This window comes from Acipenser ruthenus, chromosome 3 (genome assembly GCF_902713425.1).
Source record: "Acipenser ruthenus chromosome 3, fAciRut3.2 maternal haplotype, whole genome shotgun sequence".
In the NCBI taxonomy this organism is placed as follows: Eukaryota; Metazoa; Chordata; class Actinopteri; order Acipenseriformes; family Acipenseridae; genus Acipenser; species Acipenser ruthenus.
The window spans coordinates 101,536,766-101,561,209 of NC_081191.1; the positions used below are offsets into that span (position 1 = coordinate 101,536,766).

At 38.0% G+C, this 24,444-nt stretch overlaps 1 protein-coding gene across 1 annotated transcript in view; it reads right to left on the bottom strand.

Annotated features, from left to right (window-relative positions):
• Positions 1–24,444, bottom strand: part of LOC117435642 (plexin domain-containing protein 2-like) — a 148,757-nt gene that overhangs the window by 20,310 nt on the left and 104,003 nt on the right. The window contains exons 6-12 of the mRNA XM_034058978.3: positions 23,943–24,061; positions 23,296–23,395; positions 15,992–16,087; positions 14,202–14,283; positions 7,444–7,504; positions 5,228–5,375; positions 1,171–1,209 (exon numbers count right to left, since the gene is read on the bottom strand). Of these exons, the coding sequence (XP_033914869.2) occupies positions 1,171–1,209; positions 5,228–5,375; positions 7,444–7,504; positions 14,202–14,283; positions 15,992–16,087; positions 23,296–23,395; positions 23,943–24,061 (645 nt within the window). The remainder of the gene's footprint in view (positions 1–1,170; positions 1,210–5,227; positions 5,376–7,443; positions 7,505–14,201; positions 14,284–15,991; positions 16,088–23,295; positions 23,396–23,942; positions 24,062–24,444) is intronic.

Sequence of the window (24,444 nt, forward strand, 5' to 3'; positions counted from 1 at the left end):
AACACACATACTACTGTATTTGATTTGATAGCAGAGAGATATTTCAGCGACAAAATTCTGATATATTTACAAACACCTGTATATTGTATTCATCCATTATTATATTATATTAAAGAATATGTATTTATTGCTACATTTTTGCTATATTTATTTACTTCTATATTTTGATCCACCGGTTACAGTGAGTTTTACTGAGGGCCCCTGTGCTTTAATCCACCCTGGGAGAAGGTGGTGGTGTTTTCTTCTTTTAAAACAAAAAATGAAGGGGTATATATATATATGTGTGTGTGTGTGGGTGGGTGTGGGTGTGTGTGTGCGTGTGGGTGTTATGGGCAGTGATCCTAGGAATCAGTTTGCTGCGAAATTACACGGATAAACACAGATTTTCTATGCTGTCTGAGAATTTTTAGTTTTACATTTGCAAAAAACATGCAAGGCTTTTTTTGGTTATTTATAACCAAATCAATACACTTATCATATATAATCATCAACACAGGCAAGTTTGCTTTAAATTTAGTAAACATACTTCTTCAATAAACCTGCTTCTGGTGAACGAGACACACCCACGTCGCAGTCATGCTGAAACGTAGCTGCAATTTACTTCAGTGCCTTTTTACTATTCAACAAGCTGTTAAAGATGCCGAAAACAATTTTAGCCTTTTATTTTAATTGCGGAATAACGCACTTTTTTTTTTTTTTATTGTGTAAAACTAGGATCCCTGGTTATGGGTAATGGCGGAATATAGCAATTCAATGCACACTTGTAAAGCACGGCCTGGCCAAATTAGGATGCAATTTAAATGGTGTACAAATCAGTACAAGCAAGCAACAAGACCAAAATAATACATTTTGGCCATCTAAATCTATTTAATGTGACTTACGTATTATATAAAATCAAACCCTCAATCAATGATCCTGAGAAACATCTACGTAATAATAGAAAGAAATCCACAAAAGAACACCACATTGTAAATCCACTTTCTTTCATAGTGTTGATTAGCCTCCCTGCCGTGGGAAGCTTCCATTTACAGGGTCTGTCTACTAAAATCCCTTGAAACAAGCAGTTTTCCCCCCACACAACATTCAAATTAATGATGTGTGGAGGTACAATACTGCAGCAATAAGATAATGATGCTCACACAACAGAGGGATATAAAACACAGCGCTTACCTCCGTGGTCTTTCAAGTGCAGTGCAATTTTTGTATCATCTGTAAAAAAAAAAAAAAACAACAAACAAATTCATTTGCTCTGTATATCAGTTTTGCTACTGCAAATATTCTGTCGCACGCTGATACGCACACATGCGAAATAAAGATTCTGCCATACACTTCTGCACTTTAACATTGCTTTCGCTTCAGTTAAACTGCTATCACCTGTGGTAGTTTAAACATTTTAATGAGGTCTGAAGATAACATTACGTTTGGTGTTAAAACTATAGTACCTGACACCAACAGTGATGCTGAATATACAGTTTTGTTTTTCATCTTTGTCAACTGGCAGTACACTCCACATGGTTTCAACTACATCAAGATTGTGGTGACAGATTTACAAACTTTGTCATGCACATTAAAGACAGACCTGCCACAGTACATCTGTATAGTTTTCACAGCACTGGGAATGCTGATTTGAAAGCAACCCTTCACATTGGTTTGAGTAAGACTGAAAATAAACTTGCCATTTATTATCTCAGAAGTAAAGAATGCACATATATTTAAATATTTGCAATTAATTTCAGCGATCAAGCCATCTCTCAAGTACAGTCGTACCTCGAAATGTTACAGCTTTAGGAGTGGGGCTTTTAACGCCCACTATTTCCCACTCAGGCACCTCGATTACTAAATATCTTTGTATCCCTGAATAGATAATTCTCTCCTTTTAATAAAAAATCCATCCCACAGGTGCAGTGGTACCCCAAAGACTGCGTGGGCCAATTACTCTTCACTTCACCACAAAACATTTCTATTGCAATCTGCCTTCGGGGAGGGAAGCATTCCTGAAGAGTGTTGAAATAATAAACAGAGCACTAATGTGGCAATATATTTATTAAACTCTGCAGGGCAAGGATGTTCAAACAGGTTATTAGCTTCAGTGAGGAGCTGCTCCACACAATCTGTAATATGTCGGCAAAGCCAAAGTAAAGAAAAAATATATATATAAAAAAAAGACTTACAGAACAATGACTTGCAAGAAAGTACTACGAGAATGAGAGGTATGTTTCTTAAAGCCTTGACAATTACCCCTTAATGTTGCTATTTTTTTTCATTAAAAAAAGGAATGTGAAATTAAACCCTGCAGCATCTAAATGGCACCCATCTGTTCTGATGGCTACAAATATTTATTGCAGACTTTGAAGTATGAAATCAATTTTGCCTGCAATTAGAAACCAATGCCAAAAAGACCAAATCCTATTTAAAATTGCATCCCAGATGAGCTCCTTGTCTGTGAATTCCAATTTTCTGCTCATCCCTACATTATTCATGCCTTTTAATAACCAGATAGCATACAATAGAACAAAAGCACCAGACTTGTTTGTGTTCGTCCAGGAAGGTTTTTTCCTTCTTCATAATGACTGGAAAGATGTTGTAAAGGTGCCTCCACAGCTTATTATTATTATTATTATTATTTATTTCTTAGCAGATGCCCTTATCCAGGGCGACTTACAATTGTTACAAGATATCACATTATACATTATTTCACATTATACAGATATCACATTATTTTACATACAATTACCCATTTATACAGTTGGGTTTTTACTGGAGCAATCTAGGTGAAGTACCTTGCTCAAGGGTACAACAGCAGTGTCCCCCACTGGGGATTGAACCCACAACCCTCCGGTCCAGAGTCCAGAGCCCTAACCACTACTCCACACTGCTGCCCTTAGCTACAACACATCAGTATTATTTACTACAGCAGGACTTATGTTCTGGTCATCTGAGTAATGTTCTTATATCCGTATATGCAGTGCAGAAAAAGAACAACATAACCTTCTCTCATTTAGGAATCAAACTCAACTCACTCATGTAAGGATACAGTACTTCCTAGCTTTCTTTCTTTGGGGAGTGGAAATCTGATTTGAAGTCTTGCACTTCAAATAGAAAAAAACCCCTCTTTCTTTCAATTCTGATTCACTTACTGCAACTCAGCCATACATGTAGGGAATACTAAACAATTACCGGAACAAGTGGAAATGCAAACTTAAAATTGTTGGCTGGTGTCAGGAGAGGTTTAGAAAGCACCAGCTAAAACCTGACCTTTACAGAAATTATACTCCCTGTCATGTCGGAAACAGAAAAGGAAAGGTTCAATTTCAAAGGTTTCCCCGCAACCCTTGTGGAACCCCTCGTTTACCTACATGACAATGCCCTCCAGAATCACATTTTGTGTGACATGGAGTGTGAAGACACAGGGGGACGAAAAGCATCATTTTAATACATATTTACATTGAGAGAACAAGTCAGCTATTTGTGTTTCTGATTTTTTTTTTTTTTTCTTTAATTATTATTATATTATATTTAAAAACAAAATTAAACAAAACATTAATTGTAGAAAACCAGTTTCTGGAACATTCATTTACATAAATTGAAGCAATTGATTTTATGCAGCCTGCAGTTATTTTCTCTGACAGGAAGACTAGCAAATGCTCTGAGGAACATTGACCTTTTTTTAAGCAGGTTTTCAATCTTCTCTGCTTTGGTATTTTGCCACAGAAGTTTGTGTAATTAAAATGCAACAGACCCTTGAAACAAGGTTATTTGTCTGGCTGGTGGAGTTTAGTAATACAGGGAAAACAACATTAATAGTAGTAATAATACTAATGTACTTATGAGTGGAAAGAAAATGATTATTAAAGGCTTTGTTATAGACCCTTTAACCTTACCATGCTGGTCATCATTTCTAGACCATGTCTTATATAAGATCTTGTTCCTTTGATAGTTCTGAATTTATTTTTTAACAGCAACATCAGAGGTATTGTCACAGTGCTTTTGTGAAATGGATTTCTTACAGCAAATCTAGGCTACACAATTAAATAATGAATTGGTATAGGCATGCAATACCGCAGTTATTTTAACAAATTTATTTTTGTTAAGATTTTAAAACTCAGGAGTTTAAAGCTGTCCTCAGAAGGGATCTCAAACATTTTAGCCAGTGTCAAAGCATATGTGTTCCCCCTCAGAAAAAATATTCAGGAATATTGGTTCCCCACTAAACTTGTACCATCCAGTCCCCTCTGAAAGGTCTAATCTCACCTACAATAATACATAATAACAGCCTACAAACATTGCTCACATTTACTAGCATTATAAATACATCATTTACATAAAATAGTATAAAATACCAAACATGCATGTAGGGGGGAACAAATGTTTGCTAGTGGGAACAAATATTCAGGGGAACCAATATCTGTTCACACCGGCACAACAAAGTGTAATAATGAACCTGTCCTATATTTATGTAAGAATCAGTAAAAAATACCATACCATTTTGGTATTCCTTACATCCACTGTGGGCGAAGTGTTTCCAGGGGACAAGTTAATGGTTACATTCTGGTGTATCAGCTGTTCTTAGAGACGAGCCATGCCTGGGAACTCTACAGAGGTGCTATTAAAGAGTAAGTAGCAGGGTTCAGAAAAAAATACAGCGCTACACATCCTCATGTGTTGCTACGACTGTTTAAATAACGCACCTGTCATTATTTTCATTATTAACATACTGTCAACTTTTTACATGTATAACTTTAAAGTCTGTTTCAAAGCTCTTTTCAAAATGTCCACTCTAGTGCACTGATAGTGTAAGGATTATTGTCCACATTGTCAAACAAGTAACACAGCAATAACAATGTGGTACGGAACAAAAATGCCAGCGCACTTGTTATGTTATTGTTAGTTTTTTTAATCACTCTTCCTGCAGTGATTTAGATGACAGATCTCAAGCCCCAGTGCACTAGAGTGGACATTTTGAAAAGAGCTTTGAAACAGACTTTAAAGTTATAAGTGTACAAAGTTGTTAGAATGTTAACAATGAAAAGAAAAATGGCAGGTACATTATTTAAACAGTTGTAGCAACATGTGGAGACGTATCACTCTATATTTGTCGGAACCCCGCTGCTTACTTTTGAACCTCTCAATTATAGAACGTCAGGTTAGTTAATTTATCTGTGATTTTTTTAGGCAGATATCAAGTTACGCTTTAAGCAGTATTTAAAAGTTATTATTTTTCGACTACCTTCCGTTGGGATACTGGTCGGAAGATGTGATGTTGAAGACGCAGTGCTGGTCGTTAAGAGTCTGGGTGATGTTTTGGGAACAGTAGCGGTGGTAAAGGGATACAGCTCAGTGGCTTCTGGGAAATTTTCACAAATCTTTTCCTTAGCCTGCAGGGGGAAAAAAGGCAATTTCCAGCATTTATTTTATTCAAAAAGTACTGGAGGTAACACACGATTATAATTTCAAGTGACATAATGTGGGAGTTTCAGTAATTCTCATTAAAGAAATCACCCTGGATTGCCAAATTAATTAAGCTTTCATTTCTCAGCACTTCCTGTATGAATAAACAGGTAGAAATAATCTAGGTCAGGTTTAAATACACCATTATTGAACTAGGAGTGGATATCTTCCATTTGGAAACGGCAATGGACAAGAAGTGTTTTATTGTTGTGTTTGTTGCAACTCCTTTAGCAAAGGAAGTGTGTAAGGAGGGCTTAATCTGGTGCTGAAACAGTTATTAAGATCAATTAAAAAAAAAAAAAAAAAACTTTAAAATAAATAATACAGAACATAAGGTAGCTTCACTAGATATACAGCTTCCCTACCCTACACACAGGCCACTACACTTCCTTATTTCTGATGCATTGAAGTTTTAAACAGCTTTTTTTTTGGAGCAAAGACCATTAAGAAAATATAATTATTGTCATCAAAGGCTTTTATATGTATTAAATCATCTAGGACCTACAAACTCATTATAGGCTTCTGACAGCATAGTTGTGTTTAATAAAATAGTAAGAGCTAGTGGTCATGGTATTAATTCAATTAATATAGAATTTGTGGGGATTCCAATGTAAATGACTCCTCCACTGATCTCCAGTGGTTTCAGTGTTACCAACCAATTGGGAAATGTCTTTGCACATGACATCCATTGCCAAAGTAGTAAATGCTCAAAGGGGGGGAAACAAAAAATGATGTTTAACAACAGTATAAGACTGGTATACAAGGATAAACACAGACCTCCAGTAACACATGTAACAAATAAATATCCCTTTTTAACTTGATTAAACACAATGATCTATGAAAGTGAACAACTAAGCAAATTAAAACCTAATAAACTGTAACAAGCAATATATTTCAGTTGAACCTATGTTGTATGCTGTAACTGTGTGCAGTGTTGGGTATTATTATGTATTGCTCTTCCCATTATTGCATTGTTAAGTCACTGCATGGCGTCTGAAGTAAACATCAAAAAAGACAGCTCAGCTTCAGATAGCTGTATTAAAATAATACAACAATACCAAAACTGGGGTTTGAAACAGCAGGTAATAGACAAATTATTTTCACCTGACCTGAGAAATGCACATCTCCCAGTCATTTTGAATTTCCTTTTTTATCACAGAGAAACAAGCAGATGTGACTGAAGACAAAATGCTGTCTGTTTCATTACAATGGGTGAGGTGAAACTGATGTATTTTGAAAATGAAAGTGAGATTATTCCTGTTTTCAGCGCAGATTCAAGTTAAACTAAATAGTTCTCATTTCAGTGGTATCATTTTTTTTATTTTTTTAATGCCGGTGCTTTTAGCGCTGATGAAAGCTGAGGGACAGTGGCGGAGGTTACAGTCAGGCATGGTCCAGGCAGGTCCTTGGAGAACCTTCCTTCATAGCTCAATAAGTCCACCTCAATCATGACTTGATCACCCCTGCCATTTAGCCCAGGGCCTCGCTCATGTAAACACTGCCAACCATGCAGAATTGTGCATTGGTTTTGAAACGGGGACTAAGTGGAGACCTTCAAACACATTTTAGGTGGACCTAAGTCACATTTTAGCACAGGTCTCCAGAGGTCAAAAGGATGAACGGCTAACGAATTAGCCCACTGTGCCTCCGAGCAGCTCCTATAACTGATTAATAAGCACACTGCAGACATATTTAATCGATCCAGACTTTGTCTTCTATATCTATAAAAGTTAATTACCAAGTTTCAGCAGCTTCTCAAGACTAACTAAATAGTCTGTGATAACAAGTAGTGCATTCATCAATGCGCCAACCTCCATAAGAGATCTGATACAAATTAATATGGCTATTCCCATTTGTGAATCTCAATCCTTTGCTTCAACATCATTTAGCATTCACAAGGCAAGGCCTTCGGGAGCTCTATGTAACCAGTCAGAGAACATAATACATTTATTTCATTGTGTATTTAACTTTAAAACTTCAAAAGGGCTGTTGTACCTCGTCAATGCAGCTGCTATCTACCCAGTCCTGCCGATGACGATCAAACCCACTGGAACATCTGAAATAAAAGAATCAATTCATTAAAACTTACATCATGGCAATGGCTTAACGCTAATCTCTAGGAGGTCAGTAGTGAGAGCACTGATCGCACTTCAGTTCAATGGTGCTCACTCATCTCCAGTGTACAGTATATGTGCTGTGATCTTTGACTTAGGCTATTTTCTGTCACAACCAGCTTGTTCAACAAATAACGACTGATTAAACCAATTACTTGGAGCACGTGGCCAAACACTGGTCTCAAACTGCACAAAATCCATATTTTTATTTTACAGCATGAGGGGCCTATTAAACCAGCCTGGGGCAGTACTGAAGAGCTGGAGTCGATTATAAGAAAATAAACAATAGCATTGAAAGGACATACCCACTGGGGATATTATATGTATGGCTTACTAAATATAACTGCTATTTTTTGGTAAATTATTGTACTGTATTCTGTAATGACAACATAGTAATTAATATGTTGACACATAAAGTAATACACTATGGATCTAGAGATAATAAACAATAAAATACAGAAACTTTGCCGGAATGATGTGATTACAGCATTGTTGTTGTGGGTGTTGTACTGTACATCCTAAATTTCCTCAACTGAAAATTACTCTGGGTACTCAGAGATGAAAGATGAAGCATGAAGCATGAAACAGCTTGCAGTTATTCAATCGCACATTTTAACACAGTACATGATGTGTGAAATGTGGGAAACATCGACTTCAATAATGGTTCTCTTAGCAACTACATAATAACAAACCCTTATAATCTCCATAAAATAGGAATAAGTCACTTTTTACCTTACTTCAATTTTAAACAAGCACACCGTTAGCAATTACCGCATATCAGGTCTAATGCATCTAATACATAATATATGGACTCAGATGTCAGATTCAAAACCCTTTTCTGTGTATGGGGACCATGTACGCTAAAATATGGTGTATTAGCATATGTACCTAGCATATGAAAAACACTCCTGTAACCGCCCTGCATTTATTGTGAGCCAATGTCATGAAGAGATTCTTTGTATTATTATGGAGAGATTTTTTGTCAAGACTGTTACCAGTATGGATGTTCTTAATTTCAAATCAAGCCATTTCTGTTTCGCTTTTTCACACATGCAGCTTGTCAGCTCATTCAGGCTGATCAAATCCAATAGCTTCCTTGTGGTTTTTCATCACCATATCTGTCCCAGGTTTGAGGCATTACTTGTATGAGGCATGGTGCTTCCTTCTTTCCATTTTACTTGTCAACATCAGGGGGCCCATACATAAAAATCCTCAATTACTGCATGCAGATTCTGCACACTACGGGTAATGATAATAAATCTATCCTGCATAATGAGTCATTTTCTGCTTCATGAAATACGTTTTGCATTCTCTGATACTCAATTAGCTAAATTAGTCCAGAGAGCATAAATATCATTTTAGAGTTAATTCTCATTTGTATTCCTCCATGGACAAATACACTGCCCTCTTTATTTGCAGATAGCAGTATCCCCTCCTCAATCTCCCCTCATTAAAACAGGTCGACCCAACTGTGTGAGAAGCAGCTCCATATCAATCTGAGACCGAGGTGCCAGGGGTGAAGTCACTGAGATAGTGTTAGCTCTTTCACAGGCTCTTGTCTGGCAGGTGCTTATTTGTATTCTTTAACTTGCCTTTCTACTGAAAAGAAGACTTTCTTTTATCTTTGGATGAGCGTTTTAAAATGTTCGCCCATCTGAATCAGAATTTACTAGTGAATGACTCACACTTTAACCTTTTATCCTCATTGATACAAGGTAGAAAAAAGGGTAGGGAGTAGCTACATCTCAAGAGAGTGCCTTATAATCCATTTTTAAAATCAAAATCTACAGTAGTGTTTCTTGTAAAAAGATATCAATATAACAAAAATGCAAATGTCCTTTGTTTATATTTTTGTTTGGCTTCCCTGAGCAACAGTGGCATATTTAGCACATCCTGTTTCTGCAGGTTGCAGCAAGAGCATACAGTACCTGATAAATTGAGTGGCAATGCATAGCATGTCTTCCAATATGTGTCTGCAGCTGAAACTATGTTCTAATCCAGCACCGTGCAGAGAAAGGTAAACTGCTGAATAATATAGAATACAAACACCCAAAAATTACACGAGCTTTAAAACCAAATGGTGGGTACAGTGGACATACACATCCAATATTTTCCAGTGGTTTTACTTAAGGAGGGAATAGACGGAACAGCCCTAGTCCACAATGCGTAGCTCCCAGCTCCCAGCTTGCAGTTCCCAGCGGAAATCAGACAAGCCAGTAGCCTCTTTTTAACTGCCAAACCTATGCAATTAATGTTTGCTAAGATAACTGACTTAATGGCTGAATTTAGAGTATGATGTACAGCAACAGCTTGAGTGTAATATTAACAGTAACTTGAAGCACTTCAGGAGCTGCTGATCATTTAAAAATACTACTAACAGCAGACTATCAATAGCAGACTTCATTTCACAGAGGAACTGATAGTGTGCATCCTTTTATCTGATGGTATCCCTACTTATCCAGAGAGCAGGTCAATGTTGTTCAATGTCACTATTACATATAAAAGCGACGACTCATTTAAGTGCAGTAAACTCAGAGGTAAACATCACAAATAGTATGAAACAAATTTCGGCAGGCCTTGTCGTTTATTAGACAAAACCAATCATCGCTGACGTAAGTATTTTACTTCAAGTTAATACAATATCTGTAATGCAATCCTGTAATTCAAAAACAATATTCCACTGATTACTGAAATACATGGAAACAAGGCTGAAGGGAATACAATTAACACAAAATTGATCTTCAGGCTATACACTTTAAAACAATGTACTGTGTATTATCCCTATTAGTATTTTGGTTTCGTTAAAAATAAGGACTTGTTGCCGACCTAGCCGACATCCGACTACCCCTACATCATGGAGTGATTTTTATTTTAAAAAGTCATATTATTATTATTATTATTATTATTTAGCAGACGCCTTTATCCAAGTCGACTTACAGAGACTAGGTCTCACCTGAAAGACGGAGCACAAGGAGGTTAAGTGACTTGCTCAGGGTCACACATTGAGTCAGTGAGTGAGGTGGGATTTGAACCGGGGACCTCCTGGTTCCAAGCCCTTTTCTTTAACCACTGGACCACACAGCCTCCTTATAACCATCAAAGCTCTTATTAAGAGACCCCCACTGGTAGCAGTAAATCTGAATCTGCCATAGTCACGCTCATTATTGTGGCCTGAAGTGTGTTTGTAAGTATGTGGTAGGACTACTGTTATCAGTGTAAAGGGAGCCTGGATAGTTGTAGACTCAGTGACTGCCTTTTAATGGGTTAGGCTGCAGTGGATATCCTGCCTCCCTTAGGAGAAGCCATTTCCAGTTCATTGACAGCAACATCATTTCAAGAGTAACCTATGTTCAAAGTTAAAGCACAGGGGTTAGACTTTTCTATGACCTTTCTATGGATTCTTAATTAGTCCTTCACTGTGATTGAGACTAAGGATTGATCTCCTGGCACTGTGCCAGACAGTCACAGAGTTTGCAGCTACGCAGTCTTTAACGTCTTATTTTCACTGACATGGGTAATCTTTTTGTCTTGCACCATGTAACTTTGCTTCACTCTGGTATCCAAACAAACATATGGAGCTAAAACTTTTGGCAAACCCACCTCCACCTCCCGACACATAACCGCTGACTCTTTATTAACTGATGTAGTTACATGGTGACACCGTGGCGCAGGTCATTTTCATGTAATTCCACCAGTAGTTACCATGTCAGAAAAGAAAACATTGGTACCCACTTATTACCATGTTACTGCATGGTTATGAAAGCTATGCAATCTAAAACGCTACCACACATTTTAGCCCCCTCACTCTGGCTACAGTATTTGTGGTCATTCACATCATATTTGTTTTACTTACTGTCACCTGTGTCCAGGTTAGTAACATTTACTAAGTGGGCCCAGTCCCATTTTTAAAGAGCTGTCATTGCTATTTGTTGTTTTAAATGTATCTTCTATCAAAATTAATTATAATTATTATTATTATTATTATTATTATTATTATTATTATTATTATTATTATTATTATTTGTTTATTTAACAGACGCCTTTATCCAACGCGACTTACAGAGACTAGGGTGTGTGAACTATGCATCAGCTGCAGAGTCACTTACAATTACGTTTCACCCGAAAGACGGAGCACAAGGAGGTTAAGTGACTTGCTCAGGGTCACACAATGAGTCAGTGGCTGAGGTGGGATTTGAACCGGGGACCTCCTGGTTACAAGCCCTTTTCTTTAACCACTGGACCACACAGCCTCCTAATGAACTGAAAACTGTTGTATTACACTTGGAAAATACATACAGTAAGTGTAATAACTCCAGCCAGCATACCAAAGAATCCTTACTTTTGTTTAAAACACTGCAATGGACCATTCTACTTTGTCAGGTAGTTTTGAATTGTTTTTTGGTTTTGTTTTTTGTGTGTGTGTGGGGGGGGGGGTGGGGGGGTGGGGGCACATCCAGGAATATGTAACTATTTTCTCAGCACATGACCCCAACCTCAACTCCAACCCCACCTGGGTGCTCAAATCTAGATATGCCACTATTTTGTAATAGTATAGGACCAGGTACACAAAACAGCTGTCAATATCCAGAGAATATGTGCTAAAAATGGACAAATAGGACAGCATGATGTCTGTTGTAGTATGTATATGTCTGGCTGCTTCTTTTGTAGATCCTGGACTGCATCTATGCTTTTAAAGGCTGCTAAAATAGGGGCTCCCGAGTGGTGCATCCAGTAAAAGCGCTCTGCGTGAGTGCAGGATGCGCCCTATCGAATCCAGACTATGTAATTGCTGACCGTGACTGGGGGTTCCCAGGGGGCGGCGCACAACTGGCCGAGTGCCGCCCGGGTAGGGAGGACTTAGGTCGACAGGGCAATCCATGGTTCAAAACGCACCAGCAACCCCTGTGGCTGATAGGGCGCCTGTGAGTCTGCAGTGGAGCCATTCAGATCTGTGTTGTCCTCCAGCACTATAGGTCTGATGGCTTCGCTGTAGATCTGCAGTGCAAAAAATGACAGCTTGGCAGGAACACGTTTCGGAGGAGCCCCCCCCCCCAACAAACATGTTGCTGTCAACAAAGTTAACCCTTGAATACACATTCTCACCTATTTTATTTAGTAACTCTTTTTTGCAATTGCAGTACAAGATTCATTGGGTTTTTAAATGAAGAGATTTTCTCAAACCCACTTAATAAGCAGAAGTGGAAAATCCTGGTCACAAAGACACGTTAAACGAAAGATGTGTTTTTTAGTAGGAATACAAAAATGACATGTTACTATACTGTATTAGATATGGAGCAGTCAAGATGCTTGTTTATTTCATTTATTTCACGATGCTGCTTAATTATTTATTTTATTCAACGCAATATTAAATTGTGTGGTTTACTCTATCTATTAGTTATTATGTGCGGGTATAGATCTTCAGTAACAAAACTGAGCTGTGCTATATTTGATCAGAACCAAGCCATGTACATTGTGTCTAATTCTAATTTGTGACGCATGTTTCATCAATGCCTATAGTACAGTATAACTGCATGGCTAAAGTTAGACGTTTAGTAGTTCAACTGCATGCTTGAGGGTATAGTTACATGGTTTGGGTTGAATGTGTGCTGTTGGATTGGTGCTGTTGTTGCGTAATAAATGGAGTCTATGTTCCAACTGGCTGAAATGACCTTGCGCATATACAAGTAAGAATATCAAATGTTTTAATCCAACAATTCTATCCACTTCTAAACAGCATTGCTTTCATGTCATGGCTCATTTCCCACTGCTTCTGTCTGTCTGTTGGTCACGATTCTGTTCCCTCCCTAAAAGGTAATAGTCCACTCACTTCTGCACTAGAATAAGCACACCCAGAGTTCTCATGAAATATGAATTCAGCAACAGTTCATCTTACTGCTGCTAAGGGGGTTGTGCTTTTATTTTTTTCTATCATGAAGATCAATATAGCTTTTTATATTCATTTTTTTATGATAGTGGGAGTAACACAGCTCTGCATCTCAACCCTTCCGCAGTGAAAGCTGGAAGTTTAGCTGAGTCTCAGGCATGTATATTGTGACTACGATTAATGGTGAAGACGTGATGCAGAAACAGCGCATTTGGGACACTGCAGAGAGAAACAAACCTGATTCAAGTGAGCAATGACCAAATGTATAGAAGGGTTAAAGCATGTCAGTCAATCGGGGTGGTTGCTGGTTGGGTAATGATAGAAAATTTGGTGTTGAAGGGGTAGAATTATTTTCAATCTCTAGGTGAAACGGCAAAGGAAGATCCGGACTAACAAGGCTTGCAATCAGAACCAGGCAACCCAATATATTCAAATATCATTTTTAAAGATGACAAGAAAGATGACACATGTTTCTTTCAGGACTGCCCAAATGTAGAGCGGATGGGCGTGCGCGGCAGTTAAGCTTAATGAAAATACTTAATGTAAGAAATCAATATATTTATTTTGCTTTAAATAAGGCTGTGACAGAGATTGAAAAAAATAAAGACGTTTTGTCACCAAAACTATAAAAATGTGCTCCAAATGTTCTTATTGTTTTGAGTGCATTCAATAAAAGTATTGTAGAATACAAAAGTTAACAGGAACACACACACACACACACACACACACAATGCACATACTTGGAATGAGCCTACCTTTGCAGTTTGTTACACCAGCTACAGTTAAATCCAATCTGGGAAGAGATACAGGGACCACAGCTTCTGAACTGCAAACAAGCTAGAGAGAACAAGGGGGAGGAAGGGAAATGGTTTACAGTGAACATGGATGCACTGAGCAACCACACCCATTACAATCCATGTGTGCAGACAGCGGGTCTGTTCAATTGATCTAAACGGTGGTAGGACTAAATACTGCTGTAGTTTCAATTATTAAAACAGGACCCTCCCTGTCATCATACATGTTTCTACAGGCAGAAAATACACTCAAGACTCACGAGCAAGATAACAAGTTGGATGTTGGTAACACACACACACACACACACACACACACACACACACACACACACACACACATATATATACATATACATATATATGTATGCAATAAGGCCCGACAGGGTGTCCGTATACGTCAATTTTCTGTATATTTAACGTATACGGATACCCTGAAGGACCTTATTGCATTTATAATCCAGGTCAAACAGTGGACTTGAAAAAAAAAAGCAGAAGTAATTTTTAGCAAAAAATGTTGTTTTTTTATTTAATATACTTACGCCAGTAAAGGGCCCACAAAAGTAGTCCCATTTATAACTTTGAACTACACACTAAGTTAAGATGAGTCCATTGATTTATTTGAAACATGCAAAATTAGAAAGTAAGTTTACCACATCAACGCATGGTGCATTGATGTGGTAAACGTATTTATTTTTGATGTGTTGCCATTGCCATTGAAAAGATCCACCAGGACGCAGAGTTGAGATAGCACTGATCTGTAAGTGCAGTAATAACGACATCTCTGATTTTAGTAAGTTTTCAAGGTCTGTGTCAGAGAGGGGTGGATAATGTGCATAAGTGTCTTTTTGTGTTTTTCTGTACCGTTTACAAACTGCTAAAATACATTATTATTAGTTGAAATGACAAAGTCGGGGTGAGTGAGTATAAAGAGAGCGATTATTATTATTTTTGGGGGTATTTCATTCTGTTTTGGTATCTTCCAGTTCATTTAATTGTTCTTTATCCAAATCGGCATGTCTGCTTACTACTTTTGGGATTTCTTTTACTGGTGATTGGCCTCTCTGTTTTCCAGTTACTGTACATCTGTAACTGTAAACAAGATGGCTACCGTTACTTTAAATTCTGTGAGGCAGCGCAGTGATTTCGAATATGTGACAAGGTTCCAACTGTCTGTATCCATCCAATATACGGACAGCTGGAACCTTGCTCGACCAATCACATTGCGTGTTTCATGTTCCATTGCCAACCCTGTATTTTATATATATATATATATATATATATATATATATATATATATATATATATATATATATATATATATATATATATGTATGACCAAACGTTTTGCATAACCTAGAATTGTAGGTTTTATTTAACATCATGTAATAAAATAAACTACAAAATGATATTGCAAAAGTCTACCAGAAGCCATAATAGTAGAGTACAGTTTTTCATGTTAGATTTCAAAATGTCAAATTTTTCTATTTTTGTCAGTTTTACGTTTATGTAAAATTACAAAGCAGTATGTAATTCAATATGTTAACGCAACTTTATTCATCAGGTTTAATTTGATTTTATGAAGCAAAATTAGTTCTATAGGGTGATGCAAAACATTTTTTCATGTTTTTATTCCACAACCCTTCTATTTGTGCAACCAATTTAAGTATTACCAACTCAAACTGCCATACAAATAAACCCTGCATCACTGTTGATACTGATGTAGTTTTTAATAAGCTACCCCATTTACTTACTAGGGAGAGGAATCATCTCAACTGCTGACGAGCTTGTAATCTTCATCTTCAGCAGCTCAACTCTGTGGTACTCGTATATTGTTCTTCTGCGAATATCTGAAAAACAAAGAAAATTGGATAATGTCCTTTCTACATACCGTTGGAAAGAAGCTGGGCCAGGATTTCGTGTGCTGAACTTGAAACAAAGTTTGCAAAAAATCAAAGGAGATCCCCTCTGTTTTTTAGTTCACCATGTTATTGAAACACGTAAAATACATGAGGTGGGGTGTATGCTTTTACTTCTTAAGATACAGTAAACAATAAGCTTAGGACAGAATAACAAAGGTAGATTCATGACACTTGCACATTATATTGTATATGAAGCATGAAACTGGGCCATGGTTATTACAGACCGTCAGCGCTGGTGACAGTGAAAAATATTCACATTGTTTTCTCTGCCAAGGACTGTTACAGATGAGTTCTGCACACTGAATGATACAATCCATAGTGCCAAACTGCCATCTTCTTTATATCTTCACAATTGATTATCCTGTATACAGAAAAGGAGGTCCAGTTTGTATGTTTTCTCCTTTTGTATCTAAAAGACATTTAACATATATGTATATTAATGGGAGGTGGAATATAACTAAAACTTGGTTTATTTTAATGATCTTAATAAGCAATTTGTTCTTATTTAGAAAAATCCTGGTTACTTTTCCTAAGTGTAAACACCCCTGTGGCCTCACGCGGGCTATTGATCTAGTTCAAGTCCTGTTAAAATGTAGACTGTCAGGCCCTAGGTCTAAATTAGGTTGTTTGGGCTTGCCAACTGCCAAAATGATTTTGTTTTCCAAAAAAGATACAACTAAATAAAAAAAATAACAAAAATAATAAATGGACTACATGATTCTTTTTTAGATATTATACAGTTCTAATTTATTTTTGGTAAATATAGTTATTACAGCAATGACCGATATTTCAGTATTTTTACATAACACTAGTATCACTCAGTTACAGACACACACACAGGCAAAAATGACAAGTGTCATTTCAGGGATGCTGAAATAAAGTTTTAAGGTGGATTTTACACTTAAACCTATCTACAACACCACTGACCTTACTGTACAATGGATACAAATACTGCAGCTATTGAAGTGTGTCTCCTTTCTAGAATTCCAGAATTAGTGGAATAGTTAATAGGAGCCATTGGAAGAGCAACTGTGCGCTCAAAAGGCAACTATCGCGGGAATAGCAGACACAGGAGACAAGGGGTTCCAGTTCAGCACTTCTAATGTAAAAAGACAAAATAAAGTAGCACCCAAGCAAAGGCTATATTAGTGCAGTGACAATGAGCACAACCTTGTACTCCCAGTCCTTTTCCTAAGCTAACCACTGCCCAGAACAAAGAAACTGGCTCCTTTTTTATGCCATGTGGTCTGGGCTAAATGACAATCAATTAGCACCTGGCCACATTCTGCACATGGATTTTCATTGGGATGGGTTTTAACCACAGCCCCGCCAAACTTCAATTAAAAAAATATAAAACTTTAATTATAAACCAAATTGTGTGTGCAGGGCCCCTGTCCTGCCACAGAGTCCTATTGTGGGACAGAATTTCACTTTAAAATTTGTGAACCTTGAAACGGAAGACAATTTATCTCAAAAGGCCATTTTTGTAAAGCCATCATTCGTAATACGACATGACCTTTAGGCTCGGCTGGAATGGCTTTCATCTCTGCTGCTCTCTGTCATTCTTTCATTGGCAGTGTTGATTGAACACCCTATGTAACTGATGGATTAGTTCCTTATAACAGGTTTTTTTTCTTAGATTTAGAAAAATGTGATTTGGCTGACCCCTGTAGAGACAGACTAATAAATCAGTTGTGTTCGAGGCCTCAACCTGCATCTCAAAGATACATTCATAATCATCTAGCACTTAAATGTGTGTAATGCATTTTTTAAACAGACTGCATTTGTGGATCGATCTCTGCTGCTGCCACATGGCTCTGTAAATGAGATATTTACCTAAGAGGTCTTCATCATATGTACATTTCTAACAATATTAAACACAAGGCTCCCTTTAAATCACAATGATGTGTTCAAAATATCAATACAATTAGATTAAAAAAAGATTCATAATCCCTAGTAAACCGAAGGAGACCTTATTAAGTGAAAATAATAACAACAACAAAATCCATAATCTGTATCTTCATTGAAATATAAACATCACTAAGACCTTCCACATTGGGAATTGCTTGGGATTAAAGACCAGTTTATCATAATGGAGTGAACGAAAAGTTAATTGCATCTGTGCATTGCATAATAAGCCATGATATCACATGTCCAATGCCATCATGCTACAGCTCCTGCAATGTTATTGTACAGTACAGCACTGCCATGTTCCTTCAGATATTAACACAATACTACTCCTGTAAGGTCAGACAATCGTGGCCATAAAGAAAATTACCGTGGCATTGAGGTTCTGCTTTATTTGTTTTTACTCTGCTGGAAGCAGTTCTCCTTGCTGACTGTTGCAAACTGGGTTTGTTACCCAATGGCACGTATCATGAAGAGTATCTAATTCAATCCCTGTTTCACACAGGGGTGGAGGGAATGCTTGAACTCCTATTATTATCTTTTTTAAATATATCTGCATGTCACCAAATAAAGGTATGTTATAGTCTGTAAACTGTCTGACACATTGAAGAAATTATTGTCACTCTTCTAGTGAATTACAGTACACAGACTACCAATTTATATCCAGAAAGAACTTGCAGACTTACTGTAAGGAACTGTAAAACTGTCATACTGCTCTGTGCAGTAAAAGCTCCAAACTCCCATCTCTTAATTACTAGGGTTAATTCTATGAACACAGTACAAATACATGCTTTGTATTTAAGAAAACCTTAAGAAGCAGAAGCAGAAGCAGAAGAAGCAGAAGCAGAAGAAGAAGAAAAGCAGAAGCAGAAGCAGCAGCTGCAGAAGAAGCATAAGAAGAAACAGAAGAAGCATAAGAAACAGAAGCAGAAGAAGCAGAAGCAGCAGCAGAAGCAGCAGAAGAAGCAGAAGCAAAATAAGCTGAAGCAGCAGCAGAAGAAGCAGAAGCAGAAGCAGGAGCAGAAGATGCAAAAGCAGCAGCAGAAGCGGCAGAAGCAGAAGCAGCAGAAGAAGCAGAAGCAGAAGCAGAAGAAACAGCAGCAGCAGCAGAAGCAGAAGCAGCAGAAGAAGCAGAAGCAGCAGAAGAAGCAGAAGCAGAAGTAACAGAAGAAGAAGCAGAAGCAGCAGAAGAAGCAGAAGCAGAAGCAACAGAAGAAGCAGAAGCAGAAGAAGAAGAAACAGCAGCAGAAGCAGCAGAAGAAGCAGAAGCAGCAGAAGAAGCAGAAGCAGAAGAAACAGCAGCAGCAGCAGCAGCAGAAGAAGCAGAAGCAGAAGCAACAGAAGAAGCAGAAGCAGCAGAAGCAGAAGAAGAAGAAACAGCAGCAGAAGCAGCAGAAGAAGCAGAAGCAGCAGAAGAAGCAGAAGCAGAAGAAACAGCAGCAGCAGCAGCAGCAGAAGAAGCAGAAGCAGAAGCAGCAGCAGCAGAAGCAGAAGCAGAAGCAACAGAAGAAGCAGTAGTAGCAGCAGAAACAGAAGTACAGTGCCTTGCGAAAGTATTCGGCCCCCTTGAACTTTGCGACCTTTTGCCACATTTCAGGCTTCAAACATAAAGATATGAAACTGTAATTTTTTGTCAAGAATCAACAACAAGTGGGACACAATCATGAAGTGGAACGAAATTTATTGGATATTTCAAACTTTTTTAACAAATAAAAAACTGAAAAATTGGGCGTGCAAAATTATTCAGCCCCCTTAAGTTAATACTTTGTAGCGCCACCTTTTGCTGCGATTACAGCTGTAAGTCGCTTGGGGTATGTCTCTATCAGTTTTGCACATCGAGAGACTGAAATTTTTGCCCATTCCTCCTTGCAAAACAGCTCGAGCTCAGTGAGGTTGGATGGAGAGCATTTGTGAACAGCAGTTTTCAGTTCTTTCCACAGATTCTCGATTGGATTCAGGTCTGGACTTTGACTTGGCCATTCTAACACCTGGATATGTTTATTTGTGAACCATTCCATTGTAGATTTTGCTTTATGTTTTGGATCATTGTCTTGTTGGAAGACAAATCTCCGTCCCAGTCTCAGGTCTTTTGCAGACTCCATCAGGTTTTCTTCCAGAATGGTCCTGTATTTGGCTCCATCCATCTTCCCATCAATTTTAACCATCTTCCCTGTCCCTGCTGAAGAAAAGCAGGCCCAAACCATGATGCTGCCACCACCATGTTTGACAGTGGGGATGGTGTGTTCAGGGTGATGAGCTGTGTTGCTTTTACGCCAAACATAACGTTTTGCATTGTTGCCAAAAAGTTCGATTTTGGTTTCATCTGACCAGAGCACCTTCTTCCACATGTTTGGTGTGTCTCCCAGGTGGCTTGTGGCAAACTGTAAACGACACTTTTTATGGATATCTTTAAGAAATGGCTTTCTTCTTGCCACTCTTCCATAAAGGCCAGATTTGTGCAGTATACGACTGATTGTTGTCCTATGGACAGAGTCTCCCACCTCAGCTGTAGATCTCTGCAGTTCATCCAGAGTGATCATGGGCCTCTTGGCTGCATCTCTGATCAGTCTTCTCCTTGTATGAGCTGAAAGTTTAGAGGGACGGCCAGGTCTTGGTAGATTTGCAGTGGTCTGATACTCCTTCCATTTCAATATTATCGCTTGCACAGTGCTCCTTGGGATGTTTAAAGCTTGGGAAATCTTTTTGTATCCAAATCCGGCTTTAAACTTCTCCACAACAGTATCTCGGACCTGCCTGGTGTGTTCCTTGTTCTTCATGATGCTCTCTGCGCTTTAAACGGACCTCTGAGACTATCACAGTGCAGGTGCATTTATACGGAGACTTGATTACACACAGGTGGATTCTATTTATCATCATTAGTCATTTAGGTCAACATTGGATCATTCAGAGATCCTCACTGAACTTCTGGAGAGAGTTTGCTGCACTGAAAGTAAAGGGGCTGAATAATTTTGCACGCCCAATTTTTCAGTTTTTTATTTGTTAAAAAAGTTTGAAATATCCAATACATTTCGTTCCACTTCATGATTGTGTCCCACTTGTTGTTGATTCTTCACAAAAAATTACAGTTTCATATCTTTATGTTTGAAGCCTGAAATGTGGCAAAAGGTCGCAAAGTTCAAGGGGGCCGAATACTTTCGCAAGGCACTGTAGAAGCAGAAGCAACAGAAGCAGAAGCAACAGAAGCAGAAGAAGCAATAGTAGCAGCAGAAACAGAAGTAGAAGCAGAAGTAGCAGAAGCAGAAGAAGTAGCATAAGGGGAAGTAGAAGCAGCAGCAGAAGGAGGAAGTGCATATGTTTTTAAATAATCTTTGGAGTAGGTGGATATAGTAGCTAACTCATTGCTTTCATCATGCTGATAAGGGGGTTTGTGAATAAGGTTTTAATATGCCATTATATTTTGTGAATTTGTCCCATTAACCCTTTGCGGTCCTATGTCAGACCAGATCCGACATTACAATTTTCCCTTTCCGGTCCTATGTTGGACCCTGTCCGACATCATCAAAAAGACGTAAAGCACAGGTCTCTAGTTGTTTTTTCTCCGGAAAAAGCAGAGAAAACTATTCAAATGCCGAGTGAGACCGATAGGAGTCGAGAGAAGCTGAAAAAAAGGGGCGGATCTGAGCAATACACATAGCCCCGGCACCACCGAGATGACACGGCCACAAACAAACAAGATAGCTGCTTCTGCATCCAGCGCTCAAAGAATATCACAGACATTTGCAGAGCTTTTTCATATGTTATAGTAATAAAATAATGACTTGGATCGCATTATTGAGGAGTTTGGTGATAAAACAAGTGATTAGGAGATGATTTATCAGTATGCACAACTATGAAGAGGTATTTTTAAACAGCGCGTCTAAAATAAACTGCACGTGTGAAAATAAATTGGAACTGACGCGCCTGAGACATGCTGAATAAATGGACCGCAAAGGGTTAAACTAAATTGGCTTGGCATAATTATTTTTTTGTGTTTAACTGTCTGAAAACACTTTACCTAAACCAGATTTTTTTCTGAAATGCTGCACTTAATCTTTTCCATCCTTAAGTGCAAAATTCTATTCTTCTGAAGGAAAATGTTCAGTTGTAATAAGTGTCTAAATATGTTTGCACAGTGTTATGGTTATATCATGCTAAAAGATGTGCACATTAACCCTTTGCGGTCCTATGTCGGACCTGGTCCAACATTGCAATTATTCCTATCTGGTCCAATGTCGGACCCTGTCCGACATCATCAAAAAAACGCAAAAAAGGGGTTCTAGTCGTTTTTTCACCGGAAAAAGCCGAGAAAAACATTCAATGGCTGAGTGGGAGTGACAGGAGCCGAGACAAGCCGAAAAAAAAAAAAAAAAAAGGGCGTATCTCATGAATAGTCATACTTGCCCCTGGCATCAGATAGGGGCGGCCATAAGGAAACAAGCTGCCTGTTACTGAATTAGCGCACAGAGAATAACACAGACATTTGCAGAGCTTTTTTGAGATGTTATAGTAATAAAATAATGACTTGGATTGCATTATTGAGGAGTTTGGTGATAAAACGAGTGATCAGGAGATGATCGATCGGTATGTACGACTATTATTATTATTATTATTATTTATTTCTTAGCATATGTGAAAGCTGGGGCGGGGCTGGAGATGCCTAGTGAGGGCTTTGTTAATTAGCAGGGCCTTTTAAACCTAGTTGACTGTGGAAAAAAAAATACTTTTAAACAGCGCGTCTAAAATTAACTGCGCGTGTGAAAATAAATTGGACCTGACGCGCCTGACACGCACTTAATAAATGGACTGCAAAGGGTTAAGTATATTGTAACTATGCATAATAACATTGTAATTATGTGTAAAGACACATGTATTTACTAAGTAACTACTATGTAAATACACAGTAATTAGAGACACAAGGTAAAGTGTTACCCAGTTTTAGCAATAGCAAAGAACAGAGTTATTTAAAACCAAGACTGCAAGGAGAATATTTTAATTAGTGGGCTAATTGGTGTATTCCATTGCTGAATACACGGATGGAAGGGTTTCTTCCTTTGTATTGTACCTTAGATGTAAATAAATAAATGTAGGGTATTTAATTAATCTGGTGGTATAATTAAAAAAACAAAAATGATCATTTCTGAAGTACAGAAAATGGATCATCTCAACTGACTTTAATGTTGCTAAAGAAACAAAAATGGCCCAATAGGTTAAAAATGATTTCTACTTGCTTGGAATCTGCTGGATCCTGTGGACGACCACAAATGCATCAGAAAGTCCCACTTTGACAGGATGATTGACAGAGCTGATCTGTGTCACCAAAGTGGGAATCTGAAAGACATTCAAATCAAATAGTGAGAAACACCTGAAAATGAATGGCTGCAATTACACCACACCAGTAAAAGAGATGTGCAAGACTGAGCTGAATTTGAAACTTTAAATAAATCACCATCAGAAAAAAGGGAACTTATTATTTTTTGTCATTTTCAAATCATGGGCACACTCTTATCACATTCCTTGTGAAATGCTACCGTTCGTCAAATGCTTTTTGAGCAAAAATCTCTATGCATGTATGGCCAACACCAGTGTAAAGAAAAATGAATTCACAACCACCGCATTGGAGCGATTTAATGGAAGTAGTATATTATTATATTATGTCGATCTCAACGTGGACTGAAACATTTACGATGGTCTGCATTTGAAAAGCTCCCTATTATTTTTATTTGAACTGCTGAATACAATTCAGAATCTATCTCTGGTTCCTTGGATTTATCTTGAGAGGAGAATAGCACCAACAGAGTAGCAAGAGAACAGACTGAACAGCTTGGCATGTTAATACTATAGCAGACGTAAACCCACCATCAAGTGAAATACTCACATCTTTATAGGCAAAGACTATGCGCCCATCATTGTGCAGGGTAGCCTGGAAGGTAAAACTGCCCAGGCTGTAATTGTCCTGCAGATGGACATGGTCCCACTGGACAACCAGTGCTGTACCTAAGTGAGAAGGAAGAAAGCATGTTTAGAGAAGCAATTCACCTTGTGATGTTTTCTGTACGTGAATAATTGGAGGCCAAGTAATTGAAATCTGAAAATGTTTAGACAAAAGAAGAGAATTCACAAAAATAAACCAACTATTTTCCAGCGAGGTCGGTCCTCTATCATTTTCACATTATGAACAATATGAACACACGCATCACAGTGACTGGATTGGCATTGGAACACACTCCCCTGGCTCTTAGGTTCGTTGTTCCAACTATTAAAAAAAACTGCATTGCATAAGAACATCCCAACATTTTTAGTCCTGTTTTCCAGGTAAAAACTTTTAAGAAATATCCAGAAAAGTAAAAACTATGCCTTCTTCCATCTCTACTAAATGG